This window comes from Zonotrichia albicollis, chromosome 2 (genome assembly GCF_047830755.1).
Source record: "Zonotrichia albicollis isolate bZonAlb1 chromosome 2, bZonAlb1.hap1, whole genome shotgun sequence".
NCBI lineage: Eukaryota > Metazoa > Chordata > Aves > Passeriformes > Passerellidae > Zonotrichia > Zonotrichia albicollis.
The window spans coordinates 37,908,584-37,922,942 of NC_133820.1; the positions used below are offsets into that span (position 1 = coordinate 37,908,584).

General features: G+C 47.9%; 1 protein-coding gene across 1 annotated transcript in view; it reads left to right on the top strand.

Annotated features, from left to right (window-relative positions):
• The window catches only part of VANGL1 (VANGL planar cell polarity protein 1), a 46,364-nt gene that overhangs the window by 25,937 nt on the left and 6,068 nt on the right, over window positions 1–14,359 (top strand). Inside the window, exons 5-7 of the mRNA XM_014266424.3 lie at window positions 7,803–7,936; window positions 11,192–11,324; window positions 13,185–13,419. Coding sequence (XP_014121899.1) covers window positions 7,803–7,936; window positions 11,192–11,324; window positions 13,185–13,419 — 502 coding nt within the window. The remainder of the gene's footprint in view (window positions 1–7,802; window positions 7,937–11,191; window positions 11,325–13,184; window positions 13,420–14,359) is intronic.

A 14,359-nucleotide genomic window follows, 5' to 3' on the forward strand; every position in this document is an offset into this window, starting at 1 on the left:
GGGCCATGTGAATTTGCCACATGTTAGACTCCCTTTGCCATTCTGTGGGGGACTGGAAGGCAACCTTTCCACTTACCTAGGCTGCAATAAAGCTTCCTAGAATTATGTGCAGATTAAATCTTGTTTTTTTTCCAAAGAGAGTCCTCTGCCTTGCATAGGAAGGTGCTTTTCTGGTGCTCCAGAACCTCCATTGTTTCTAAAACTCAGGTTAGACTTTTACAGCTTGTTTCATTTTCTGTCTGTTGAATATGGTGTTGGAGGTAGCAAGTGTCCTTACGATCTTTGTGTCCCTTGAAACTGCCTACCATGAAACGACATGTTCACAGTGTTACTGAGGGAGAGAAGTGTGGTGCTATCACAGCATCTCACCTCAACACAGGGATTGTTCTTTCCTGGCAAGTCATATTATTGGACCTTTTGGACCACTCCTTGAGTGAGAGGACTGTGCCTTCTTCCTCTTCTCCTCCTCACTACATTTTACCAATAGTTTTCTGGGTTTTTCCTAGGCTATTATACTAGCTGCCACCTTCAGATGTTGGAAGTGGAAGGAAGGGCAGTGCAGCTGTTGGGAAAGCATTCATGAAGTTTTGAGGTTCTACCAATAAAGGTGACTGGGGAAAACATTCAGGCAGTGTGCTGGTACCCTGAAGACCAGTTAACTTCCTGAGGTAAAAGGATTGGAAGTTTCTCAGAAGGAGAACTGCAGTGGGAGCATGCCATTGGGTTTGTTGGGGTTTTATAGCTGCTGGCTAAAACTTTGTGCTCTGTACTTCTGTAGCAGCATCTTTTTAGTGCTGGCCTGGGAGTGCCTTTATAGGATTCCTCAGGAAGGCTTAAGTAAGTAGCCTGTTTGGTTTGTATGAGGTAAAGGAGTTATTTCCCTCCAGCCCCCAAGTTTGATCGTACCCTCCTGTAAAATCCTGGGTTTTAAAAATACTCACAGTTTCCCTTCAAAATAAAAACATTCAAATGTAACAGCAGAGTTAGTAGTAGACTTGCAGAGATCGTTATCTTTTTCACCTGTACTGGAGGGTTTTGACTAGGCTGCTTTTGGGGTTTGGGGGAAACAAACTAAAAACCCAACCTGAAAATGAATTCTACTCCTCTCTCTCATTCAGAAAATTTCTATGTTGAAATCCCTTCTACATCAGCAGTGAACTATTGTACTGCTCAGCTGGTGTGTTGATTCTGATTTTTGTCTTGCAAAAGATGAAACTTAAAATGTCTGTTGGAGAGCAATGTGTCTTGGACTGCACTGGGCAGAAAAGGGGAGATCTGTGGTTAGAAACTCAGCTGGTGCTTTCCTTAAATTCACAGCAGCCATGTGTTATTCAGATGGATTGGATCAGCCATGTGTTGGATATAGATGGGGACACAATTTAAATTCCTGTCCTTTTCCTTCCATGTAGTTAAAAAAGGCTGTGAGGGGAGAGAAAAGATGGAGATGGGTCACTGCAAAACTGGGGCAAACCTTGTGTGTGTTTGGGTTCCATATAAATGACACCATTAAGGGATGGATGTTCACTTCCTTGGGGGCAGCAGGCTGACAACCTGCTACTATGATGAGGTTTTCTTCCCTTCCCTGATAAAGGTTTGACCTTGCAAATTCTTTTCCCTGTCTAACCAAATGCCAGAAGTTGGGTATCTAAAACAAACCTGCTGTCCTGGTTGCCCGGTGCCTGTTCCAGGGAGGGCAAGGATTGTGCTTGCCTGCCTTAGCCAAATGGAGATCTCAGTTGTGGTTGTCTGACAAGAAAATGTGGTTTTCCTTTTCCTAGGAGCTGCAGTCCTGTTCTCTTGACTGTACCAAACTGAAATGCTCTTGTAGTTATGACGATCAAAAGGCATTTTTCTGCTCTGCTTGTTTGGCCCCAGCTGCTGGAGAAGTTCCTTGTCTTGGCATCTCTGCTGAGATCTGACTCAGGCTCTGTTTACTGGAGGGGACAAAACTGTAGCCAAGGCATTTGTGCTTCTGCCAGCACTGCAAAGTGCTTCTGCATAACTTTGATTTTCTTGGGACCCCTGCTCCAAGGTGTTGCTTGGGAAGGACAGAGAGTACCAAATCCCTTGCATCTTGCCAGCTCATGGCCCCTGGTGTGGGTCACCTATCTGGGCAGCCTGTGCTGGCCTCACCTGTAGCTATGACAGGCAGAGCAGGGAGGCAAGTCTGTATTGAGGATGGTGGCAATCCCTTCTGTAATCATCTTCAACTGGGATGTTGGTGTGCGAAGCATTTTGACTTCAATTGTCTGTTTCCAGTTTTATTTCTCACTCTGTTGACTTTGCTCTGGGAAAACAGTCCAAGAGGGTGAAGGGTCAGGAACTTGAGCCCTAGCTCTGTGCTCTGGCAAAAGTGTATGAGAAAGGAAAAAAAAAAGGAGTTTTCTGGGAGGGAGATGGGGTTGTCCTGCAAGGGAAGGCGGAGCAGTGCTCTGAGCTTGTTGGGTGTGAGCTGACAGCACTGCTAGAGAGTACCAAGTGCTGTGGATGGGCAGTGCCCCGGGAGAGCTCAGTATCTCGTGCAGTAGGCAAGCTCGATGCAGTTGTAGGCTGGAGACATCTGGTAAGGCAAAGCTGGCTCTCCTTTGTAAGGCTGTGTTGTGGAATCCTTTCTCAGCTTTTCTTTGCAGTGCTCAACTTCCCAATTGGCTGTGGCAGATGTTTAATGTGCCCAAAGACCTTGGCCTGTTTTGATACTGTGCCTGTTTTGAGGAATGTTAAAAAAATATTGTTTGGAGGAGAGGAGTCTGTGCTGGGAACCATTTGATTAAATAACCCCAGGCTTCCTCAGCCCTCAATTAGCACAGCAGTCATCAAACCTCTGACTGTCCCTGTGTATTTTAGGTGTGTGTGGCTCACTCTAAACCCTGATGCTGCAAGATCTGCATCCGTAGCAAGAATGCTCTGGTAGAACAGCTCATCTCATTCTGGATGTGTACGCAGATCTATTGCAAAAGTGTGGGGCACTCCTCTGCCCTCAATGATTCTCAGTGTCTCCTGTTGGTTGGTATAGTACCATGAAAGGCTACATTTCTAGCTTAGCAGGAAAGCACAAAACAGCTAAAACCATGTGAGTGGCAGGTGCATAGAGGCGTGGCTTCAGTTTTTAATCTTTTTTCCTCTCCTTATATTTTATTTTCACCAACTCTTTCCCACCGCTTCATAAAACTCAAACCCCTTTTCCTAGAAACCACCAGCGTCCAAAGCCAGTATTTTGATGATATAAACAGGCTTCTTTCCTTGTGCTTTGCTTCAGTATAGTATTGGATTGTTTTCCTAGAAATCTACTAAGAAAAGCCAATTTCAGTGTTGGTGTAGTTGTGTCACAGAAGGCAAACACTAAGTGGCCTCTGATGTGCAACTACAAATATTCAAATCTTTTGTAGCAGCAAGTACTCAGGCAAAACTGCTTAGAGAGAAAAAAATACCTTTGTGTCACATAGTCCCCTCCTCCACTTCCTTGGATGCTCTGTAAAAGTTAATTCATTACTGTTAGTAAGGGGCTCTGCATTTCTCTGCTGCCAAACGCCGCTGGGGTACCGTGTGCTTGTGCTGGGCCTGCCTGTTTGCTTTCCCTCCTGGCAGCATGCTGTGACACGGCCTTCTCCAGGGCAGTGAAACTAATCACGAGAAACAAGCAACCCTCCAACTGCACAAAACGCAGAGCCCCAGAGCCTCACTGACACTGCCTGCCAGGAAAACTCTGTTTCCAGTCGGCTGCTGGGTCGTGCAAGAGGTTTTCCTCTTGTGCCATAAGCTTTGAATCTGAAGTATTCCATGGAAATGCTTTTTGTCCTGATTTTTGTACTCTGCCCATGGCGGGGGTGGGGTTAGAACTAGATGATCTTGAAGGTCCCTTCCAACCCAAGCCTTTCTGTGATGATTTCTGTGTTTCTGTGATATGCTTTCCCTGCGTTCTGGTAGTTTGCTACAATGCTGAAATATGCTGTGCTGCCAGACCCTCTCGATGGGACGTGAGAACAATCCTCACTCTGACCTCTTTCATACGGGCGATTAAATATCGAAACTTTCTGTTTGTTCTCTTCCTGCCCCTCCCCATTCTTTCCAAGCGCGGAACAAAAGGGAAGCCCCGGCGCGGCTGGCTGAAGCGCGGGTGAATGAATGCAGTGACCGACATGGTGCTGAACTCCTCCCGAGGCGGCGGGCGAGCAAGCCGCCTCTCCAGACGAGGCCTCCAGGATGGCTGCCAGCTCCCATTCCCGCCGGAGCGGCCGTGTGGGCGGGGAGGCGGCTTCCTGCGGCCGCTCCACCTTGCTCACAGGGCAGCGGAGGGTCTGCTCTGCTTGGGGAGCTCCAAGAGCCTGGATTGCTCTTGGAGGCAGCAGATTTCCTTGCAAGGTGCTTGCTGTGCTGCTCTGGCTTCTCTGGGCGCTGCCATGCCCGTGGTTGCCCTCCTGCTGGCGTGGTGCTGCACCAGAGCCCTGCTGTGCTGGGGTGGGCACAGGTGTCGGAATTCAGGACATCCCTCTGGCTGTCCTGGACTGCCAAGACCCCTGCCAGGGGGCTCAGAGACCCTGGCACAGAGCCCAAGACACTTGTGGTTTTGATTATGACCCATGGAGCAAATTACCAACCTTAGATGAAGATCTGCAAGCCACAACGGTTTAAAGCAGAATGATAGTGAATTTGTCACGGGGTGAAAAATAGATTTTTGGGGTTTTTAGAATGGGGGTTCAAGAGGCAAGATGGAGGAATCATGGCATGTCCAGCCTTTCTCCTTCTTCTTCCTCTTCTTGGCCTCCATCTTCTGTGATGTTGGCACTTTTAGATTGGTTTAAGGTAAAAGCTCACTGTCTAACATAGGTAGTAGATATTGGAAAGTTACTGTAAATAATGTACGTGTAGTATTTAGTATAAAAATATAACTGCCCTGGGGGCAGGCAGAGTGCCTCTGACTGTCTTGCTGAGCAGACCTCGGCTGGACAGGAGAAAAAGTTTTATGGATAAGAAACAATAAACAATCTTGAGACCGAGAACTGAAGAGCTCCAACTCCTTCTTCAACCACCAGGCTGGGAAAAGAGACTTTCTAACGTATCTTGGGGTCACTCTGACCAGCTGAAGTCCCGAGATACAGGTTCTTGTGGCTTTGCAGCACCATGTGGGGCAGGGCTGGCTGTCCTGCACCAGCCAGGGTGAGGCTTCCCCTTGATGTGGGGAAAGAGGTTGAGCAACACAGCCCAGGAGGCTCTGATTCAGCCTTTTCCTTGCTCTTGCAAATCATTGTGGCCCTTTTAATTTACTTGTCTGCAGCTTCTAAAAATTTTTTTTTCCTGTAACAGAATTGGAAGAGTTGTAATTGTAGCTGTCTTCCTAACCTGCCACGCTTAGGATGGACTACACGGGAGACAGAAATGGGCTGGTAGAAATTCAGGAAACTGATGTTTATTACATTTCTCTTCCAGAAAACAGCCTCCTCTGTGTGACTGGGCTATCTCATGTGTGGGATTGAGCCTCTACTGGATTTGCATCAGCAACGAATACCTGGGCTTTAATTTTCAGAACAATAATCATTGCTTGCTGCAATGTAAAAGCTTTGTTATGTTTGGATTTTGACTGCACGTGCCAATGATTTAGTGGGGAGGATTATTTAATGAGGGGATGGAAGGGATGTTGGGTGGGGTAAGCTGGCATCCTGATGATAATGCTGTCGGTGGGGTCCAGGGAAAATGTGTATGTATAAAAATAAATGATTCTCTACTGTGAGGCATTGTGTTTTGTCCTAATAGAGCAAGTTGGTCAGTGAAGCTCCAAAACATTTCCCACTGGTGGGATGGAAGTTCCAGTGCTGTTTGAAATGAATACAGTGTGTTAACAGAGAACAACTCTGTTCATTTTTGTCTTCCTGTTTTGAGTTGGTGTTTTGTGATGAAACTCTGTGGAGTTTTATCTTCCTGGGAAGCGGAGAACGGAAAAACTTGATCATGTTTGAAGGCAGTCAGAAGGGGGAATATGTGCTTCTGCCACATTATTACTTTTATGAAATTTTGTTTATAGGCTGCAGCAAATTCAGCTGTAGAAATCAGAACTTTGCAGAATTACTGCAAAAAAAAAAAAAAACTGCTTTCACCTGTTCTGTGTCAGCATCTATGTGTGTCTGACAGTGGGTCAGTCTGTACTTCTTTATCAAAGGAAGATTGTTTCCTTAGTTAACTAGTGGCCCTTTATCACAAATCAGTAGCTGAGTGCATTAGTGGAGTTGCTTTTACCAAATGTAAGCTGAGGAAATATGAAGGAGTGGCGCCTGAAAGGTAAAGCTTCTTTAATACATTCTAGCTGGATCCTTCCAAACAATCTTAAGGATGGAATTTGCTTCAAAAGCTAAATTCATCATCTCAAAGGTACACAGCAAGTGAATGATGACGTACCATAATACTGACTGATGAAGCTACTCAGTGAACAGGTCTGGGTTTGTTCTTCTTTCTCAGAATCTCTTGAATGGGCCGGCATCTGTGCCTAATTCACTGATCAGTGGGAGTGTGGCAGCTGTAGAGTGAGGATGGTGGGATGAGTGTGTGTGTTTAAATTACTTGGGTGTGATGCAGAAGTTTAATATTAGCACAAGGAGCAGAAAAATGTAAATTGCTCCTCCGGGAGCACACACGGAATCTGTGGCAGTGTGGAGCACTGAATTTAGGGCTTTATTTGTTAATGTCTTATTTTCCCACGTTACCATTCTTGTAATGATTTCTTCCTGTGTTGTAACGTGTGAGAATACCTTTTTTGCTTTCTTTCGGAGAGGCTTTGTTGGTGAGTGTGACCTTTCCAATTAACTGGCAACAAATGTGTTGGCAGTTACAGTTCAGTTTTGAGCGCGCAAAAATTACTTTCAGTGCGGTCCTTGGCAAACTCCCTTTGGCTGAATGGGTGATCCTGGTGATTTGCCGAGAGTGCCGGTGCCACGCTGAGGCACAGAGCCAGAGCAGCATGGAGAGAGCTGTGTCCTGTGTTCCTGCATCCTTAAACACCAGAGCCCGGGCTTGTTTTGAAGTGCTGCCCTGTTTGTTGGTAACAGTGCCTACAGACATCTCTCTCCGATGTCAAAATGATCGCAAAGCAAGATACCTCTGGGATGAGCCTTTCCTGCTGCTGGCGCGTGTGTTTGTTTTTCTCCCCTGTGTCGTCATTTTATGTGGATAAAGGGATGGAGGGAGTGTCACTGCTCCTCATGCTGGCCCCAGCCAGGGATTTAACAAGCAATACTGAGTAATCCCGTCTCTGGCAGCCGTGCTCCTCAGGCAGCGAACTTATCTTGCTGTGAAAGCTCGAGAGATCGCACTCTTGTCGGTGCTGGGATGGAGGAGGTCCGGGAGCTGCGAGGTGCGGCTGGAGGTGACTCACAGGGAAAAGCATCCAGCCGGAGGTGGTCCCTCCATCCAGGCTGGCCAGCTGCAGCAAAACCCCTGTGGTGTTGTGTCTTCAGCCTGAGCAAGGGCTCTGCAGCTCGGGGGTTGTACTGAGCTCTTGTTCTGTCATTTTCCGTGCTGCAGGCAGCCTAGTGCTTCACTTTATGTGCTGCCCTTGTTTAGGGATTTCCTGACATCCTCCCATTGAGCTGAGGGCAGAGATACTTATCTTGCATCTCAAATGAAATTTCGGGTCCTAAAGAGAGTAATTAATATTCTGTGTATTGCACGGTCCTGTAGGTATGACAGCTCTGTTCCATGCAATATCACTATTCTCCCTTCCTTTTTTTTTTTTTTTTTTAATATTTTATGGAAACAAGAGAGCTTATTTCTATCTGAGGGATTTTATCTTACTTTGTTTTTTCTTCTTTCCCCAGCATCCAGCGAGCTGCACTGGTGGTTCTGGAAAATTACTACCGAGATTTCACAGTCTACAACCCAGCCTTGTTAACAGCCTCCAAATCCCGAGCAGCGAAGCACATGGCTGGCCTGAAAGTCTACAATGTTGATGGTAGGTGAGGTAAAATGTGATCTATGAGACTGAGTGGGACGGGGAAGGGCTGGATTTGCTTTATGCTTTGTTATGCACGCATTCTCACCTTTTTGCTTTGCCAAGTCCTTGTCTCTTGCTGGAAATCTTCCTAGCAGTGCTGAGTTTGCCAGTTCCAGATGACTTTACAGATGTGTTTAGCCCACAATAAGGCTTTTGTCTTTGCCAGGTGAAATGGTCAGGTTTTGGGTCGGGTTTAATTGTCATGTGGCTTGACACTTTTCAGCGCCACTGCTTGTTTCAAGTAGCCTCTGCTTTTTGTCACCCTTGGGTCGTCTCTTTAGTTGTGATAGGACAATAAACACAGCTTTTAACTTAATGAGTTCCCCAGTCGTTGATTGTGCTGCTTTCACATGCAGCCTTCAGGAAGGTGAAGGAGCCGCGGTATAAGCAGTAGTTGCTGATGAAAGCGATGCTCATCAGCCGCAGCCTCAGCACTAAATGAGCCTGGCTCACCCGTGGCCATGGAAATTCAAACGCAGATAACGATTCCCATTGAGCTTTGCCTGTTCTACAAACCGTTTTCAAGCTTTGGGGCTTTAGAAAATGGGATGGATAGGTGGATATGTGGATGCTCTAAGCAGTGAAAACTGGACTTAATAATTTGACACTCTTAAACCCTATCGGTGAAAGCCATGCTTTTTAAGCAGGGTGTGCCCAGCAGCCTTTATACAGGTGCACATTCCTTTGGAGGAGTCAGGGTTGAGTAGCAAAGCTTTTATGGTGAAGGATGGCTGAAGTCGTGTGACAAAATGGGGTAAAGGCACGTCCTGCCCTTGAATTTGTTAGCATTGAAAGGCTTTGAGAGCTGGGAAGAGGAGACTGAAGGGACTTACCTAGGCAAGGTGGCTCTGTGTGCATGGTATGGAGACTGAAATGTGAAGAATATCTGTCATATTGAAAAACATGAGACATGGTTCTTTTGCTTTTAGCAAAGTTTCAGTACCTTATGGGTATGGAATATTTTGTTTTCATTTTCCTTTTTGATTTGTTTGGATTTTTTTCATTTTTGGTGAGTTTCAAAGACCTTATCGTAAAGGCTTCTCCAACCTCACGCAGCACTCCTGGGTCCATAACGTTAATTGGAGGTTTAGATCCTTGCAGTGAGATATTCCCATCCTGCCAGAGGAAGGGGAAGGACAGGTTGCCCATCATGTGTCCTTTGCTGCCTGGAGTGCTGCCCTGGTTGTGTTGGAGAGGGGAAGGAATCAGACGTGCAAACAGACATGCTGTGTTTTTCTAGAGGTGCAGTCATTCATTCCAGCTGCTTGCTCTCAGTGAGGCTTGCTGTAGGACAGGTGAGGACCTCCTGGTGCCCTGGGTGTCTGCACACTATTGAGACCCCACAGCCTGCCTGGCTGGCTGCAGGGTGTGCCATTCTGGGCTGGCTGGTCTTCTCCTGCACTGCAGCATCTCTTCAGGAGTTGGTGTGCTCTCTTTTCCTGCAGCTCCTGCTGGGACAGGCTCAGAGGAAGGCTGTCAGTCTGGTAGAGTGAGAGCTCAGAAGCTGCTAGATCATGAGGCTTTGTTAGAAGAGAAGGAACCAGAAGCAAGCTGCAGATGTGGCTGGCAGCCTTTCCAAGTGTCAAGCTTGTGAGCCTGTTACGGCCTGGAAACTCCTGCCTTCCCTTCTGGGGCAGTACTGGTTGCCTGGGCTGTTCTGTTTGCAATGCTGCTGCCTTTGTGGACATGGAAATCTCAGGCTTAGAAGCATGTCCTTAAGAAGATTCCATCCATCTTACAAAGCAGAGTGTAGTCCTGGCTGCAGCTTATATACCCTGGCAGCCTGACAGTCTATTATACCCTTCTTGTAAAGAGACAGTAATGCTATTAAGGCAGCCTAATTTGTTGACAGCTTTTGTATTTGATACTGCAGCAGCCAGGTAAGAAAAACATATTGCTGTAATCTCTCTTATGCAGAGTGGGGAGGTTCACCTTCAAAACCAGGATTTTCATTGCCAGGTATAGTCAATGAGGCAAATTACAGATGTAACCCAAATTTGGGAGCTAGTGTCTCCCTTGAGTCATATCCTCCATTTCAGGGCTGTCAAACAAAGTTTGAAATGTTTAGACTCTTAAGAAGCTATTTGTGCTTGTTCTTCCCACTGCTGAGTTTCAGGCTTCTGTCTTGGAATCCGGTTTGGGCTTTTTAGGAAAAAAATTAAAAAGAGTTGCCCTTGCTTGAGCAGAATAATTTTGAGCGTGTCTGTGCAATTGATTTGCCTTAACCACTGCCAGCCGGGGATGTGGGCCACAGCAGTTTGGCACAAATCAGCTCTTGGTGGCTTGGAGTTAGTCCTAAACTACCACTTAGCTTTGGGTAGACCCACCTCTGCCCTCTGTCTGGAAAGAAGAGCTTGTAAACTCGTTTGGGACAACCTTTTTCTTCTCCCTACCTGAAAAGCCAGAGCTGAAGGCTTCATGGGAGAGTTGAAGAAGCTACTACTATATTTTAAGGTCACTAGTTAAGGTCTTGTGGTAGACAGCTCTGTGGACTGACTGGGTGTTACAGAGCAGATTGCAGCTTCCCTGTTCCTGTGGCTCTGTAGGATCTGTTAACAGCAGCAGAAGCTCTGAGGGCAGGTGCTGCTCAGAGTGCCATGAGAAGCCACTACACATATAAACCCCATCTTACCCTGTTGTGGGACTGCTGCTCTGCCAGCATCTGCCCTTCTGGGAAACCCTATGCTTTGTCTGAAGGTGACCCTGCTGTCCCTTGCATCCTGTTTCCCCTTCTTGTGAATAACTGTCTGGAGTTTGGCTTTCATTTATTCATCTCCATGTCTCATTATATTCTTGTGTTTGTCTCTCTCCTCTTTCCAACTTCTCACTTTTTGTGCTCTCACACTGTCTTGATGCTGAAATGTGATATGCTCCAGCTGCCCTTGCCTTCAAACTGAAAGCATATATAATGGGGGGTAAGTTTGCATCCTTGGCATGCTCACCTCACTCTGCCTTTGTGTATATTGTGTGAGACCCTCCATCCCAACTAACTTCCCTTGTCCACGTGCCAGAACGCCCTCTCCAAGCCTGTGCTGCCTTGCAGGGATTCTGCCGGAGCTCCTGAGGACCGGGGAAGGGTTTGTAGCGTTGGCTGGGCAGGCTGGAGCCCCAGAGCACAGCGACAGCTGCCCTGGGGTGCTGGTGTGTCCCAGCCCCAGCCCTGTGGCACTGACACCTCCTTTGTCTCTTGTGTGCCCGTCCTTGTCCCCGCAGGCCCGGGTAACAATGCGTCGGGGCAGTCGCGGGCCATGATCGCGGCGGCCGCGCGGCGCAGGGACTCCAGCCACAACGAGCTCTACTACGAGGAGGCCGACCACGAGCGCCGCGTCAGGAAACGCCGCGCCAGGTAAGGCACCTGCCCCTGCTGCTGCTCTGGGGCTGGGCCACGGGGGTGCCCCCAGCCCAGCATGGGGGGCTGGCTGGGAATCTGTCACAGGGAGGGAGCTTGTGACACACACATGCATGAGGGAGGGTAGCAGCTTGCAGCTGGAATTATCGGAAGAACGGGCATGCAGCTGAGCTCAGGTATACAAGGTGGATAAGCTAATGCAGTGTCTTGGGTTTGGGTGCAGCCCAGTGCTTGACGAGTTTGTAGTTACTTGCTGGAGGAAATCCCATTATTTTTGCTCATGCCCAAGTTTTCAGCTGAAGTAGTGCAGGGACAGGATCAGTGGAGCGCTTGGTGTTGCCTTTTCATAGGTGAGGAGAATATTTGTGTTTTGAGGCGGAAAGACTTGACCACAAGCAGTTACATTTTATTTCGAAACATAGGTATGTCTTCTGCCAGTCATGCTTAGGCTGCTTTGTTGAGGTGATCTGAGACAGTGCCCCTGTTTGCTCAGGAGCCTAATTGCAGTCTGTACTTAGCATGCCTAACAGCTTGAGGCAAGTTGCTTATGGGCAGGCTTGCAACTGAGCTGTGTTTGGAAGGAATGTGTCATAACTGGAAGGAGCTGACTTGTTCTGAGTTCTCTTTTGGCAGTTTGTTTCACTGGGAAAGTGGTGGCACTGCGTCCCCTCCTTGCCTGCTTCAATCTGACCTGTGCTCTATAGCCTCTGTCTTTTAGGCCCTCTTCCAGCCTCAGAGCAATAGGAAGTTTTAAACTTGTCCTTCTGTGAAGTGTAGCATCCTAACTTGGGCACATCTCCTGTGCTTGCTGAGCTTGGTTAGAGCAACTGCTTAGTCAGAGGGGAAACCATCAGTCACTAGATAAGGCCAGATGTTTCAGGCCAGGAGTTTAAAACTGATTTCCACTTCCCCCATGTCAAATTAAACAAAATGGACAAAGGTCAGGACTTCTCGTGCTGTTCCTCATGTACAGCCTGAATGCAGTATGCTGTACCTCTGCTTGTGGTGAGGCAGCTGCCCCTGGCTTTAAGATGCTTTGGATTTTGAGATCATTGTGGACAGTCATTGGTGACTTGAGAGGAAATTAAGTATAAAACAAGTCCTGTCTGAAGGGGCCGAAGAGTTCTGTTGGGTGGCTCTTCCATTATTGTTTTTTCCTCACTAGCTGCAGTGTAGCCCCTCACTTGCAAGTTAGCCCAAAGGAATGAGTGTCATAAGACACCTGTTCCCCTTTTATGGTGTGGGCTTCGTGTTTGCTCACCTGTGCTAACACAGGACTGGTTTGCAGAGGATGCCTTAAGCTACAGTGTTAGGAGTGAAGATGGAGGAGTGTTTTCATGCTTGCTGTTCAGTGGAGGGGTGCAGGGCAGTCCAGCTGTGCCCAGCTGGTGAAAATGAGAGCAGACTGCACTTGTGAGCGCAGAGTGTCTCGGAGCTGGCTGTGTCCTGGGTGACACTGGGGTGTGGGCAGCCTCCCCCTGGGTGCCTGCCTGTCCTGTGTGCTGGGACTGCAGTACTCAGACCCACGTTAAAGTTCAGGGCAGCTGTGTCTTGTTTGAGTCACATTGTTTGTGTTCATGCTGCGCTGGCAGAACCAAGTGCAGTGCTCAGGGCTTTACAACTTTAATCCTGGTTTATGGCCCTCAGTTGCTGGATGGCTTGGGCAAGAAAGGAAGAGCTGCTCTCTTCCCCTCAGACTGTCAGTAGAGAAGATTTTGTGTAAATTGGTGGCAGGCAGTGACTTGATGGCAGGTGGGAATAGGAGCCTTGTAAATCCTGACTCCCAGGCTCTGCCTTAACCACAGGCCCATCCTACTTCTTGTTATGACTCTTGCTGCCCTGATTATTTTGCTGCAGGCTCGTGGTTGCAGTAGAAGAGGCTTTCACTCACATCAAACGCCTCCAGGCAGAGGAGCAGCAGAAGGCTCCAGGAGAGATGATGGACCCCCGAGAAGCAGCGCAGGCCATCTTCCCCTCCATGGCGAGGGCCCTGCAGAAGTACCTTCGCACCACCCGCCAGCAGCAGTACCACAGCATGGAGAGCATCCTGCAACACCTGTCCTTCTGCATCACCAACAACATGACACCAAAGGTAGTGAATGCTTTCCCTAATGCTGCTGCAGGAGGCAGGGAGAAGGGGGTGGCACATCTGTGTGTGCAGGCAGAACAGAAGGTTGTCAAGGCAGGTGAGTGAAGGCTTTCGTAGTTGCTCCCTGTGAATTGACCAGTGTGGTGTAGGTTGCACCAGGTCTTGAGGGGAAGTAATGTTTCCTCTGCAGCATCTTCTGTCTCCTTTTTTCTGAAAGTGCCTATGAGGTATTTGTTCTTGAATCCATTTCAGCAAAGGGAATACTTAATAAATGTGTGAAAGGGTGGCTTTGAGTCACAGGAGTTTTCCCACCTGGCTTCTGGTAGCAGGATGATGCAGGTGGCAACCTGCAAAGGATCTTTTTCTTGTTTTCTGCCCCCTCTGCCGTGCTGCATTTTGCACTGCTAATGATTGCCTAAATCTCCGTCTCTCTGACAGTGTTTCTAATTCATGAACTGCTTGATCAAACATAGTTTGCTGCTTCATGCCTAGGCTGTGACTGTTGACTTGCAGGCACGGGGAAGGACTGAATGATAAGAGGAAAGGGTTACACAGGTCCCTTCCCACGCTCTACCTTCCTTTCTAAGAACACCCCCAGTCCTAGAGAAGGGTTTATTCCTGGGCATTCACCCAGGACTTACTGCAGTAAGAGCAGAAATGCTGTCAAGAGATGGGGCTTAGCACCCTCTCACTGTGAGCCACCTGGGACCTTGCCCAGGTATGCAAGGGGATTTCTGCTGCCATTAGGATTGCAGAGGGACTTCAAAATACAAGCAAGGTCAAATGGCATTTTGCATTCTGTTTTCAGTTTTGCACCCTCAGGCTGAAAAAACGGAGACATCTGTTTACCCCCTTAGCTTGGCCTGAAGGATAGAGCCACTATCCTGTCTGGGACTGTAGTTTTGGGATTGGTTATGGAGCTGGTAGGGGAGAAATGACCTCT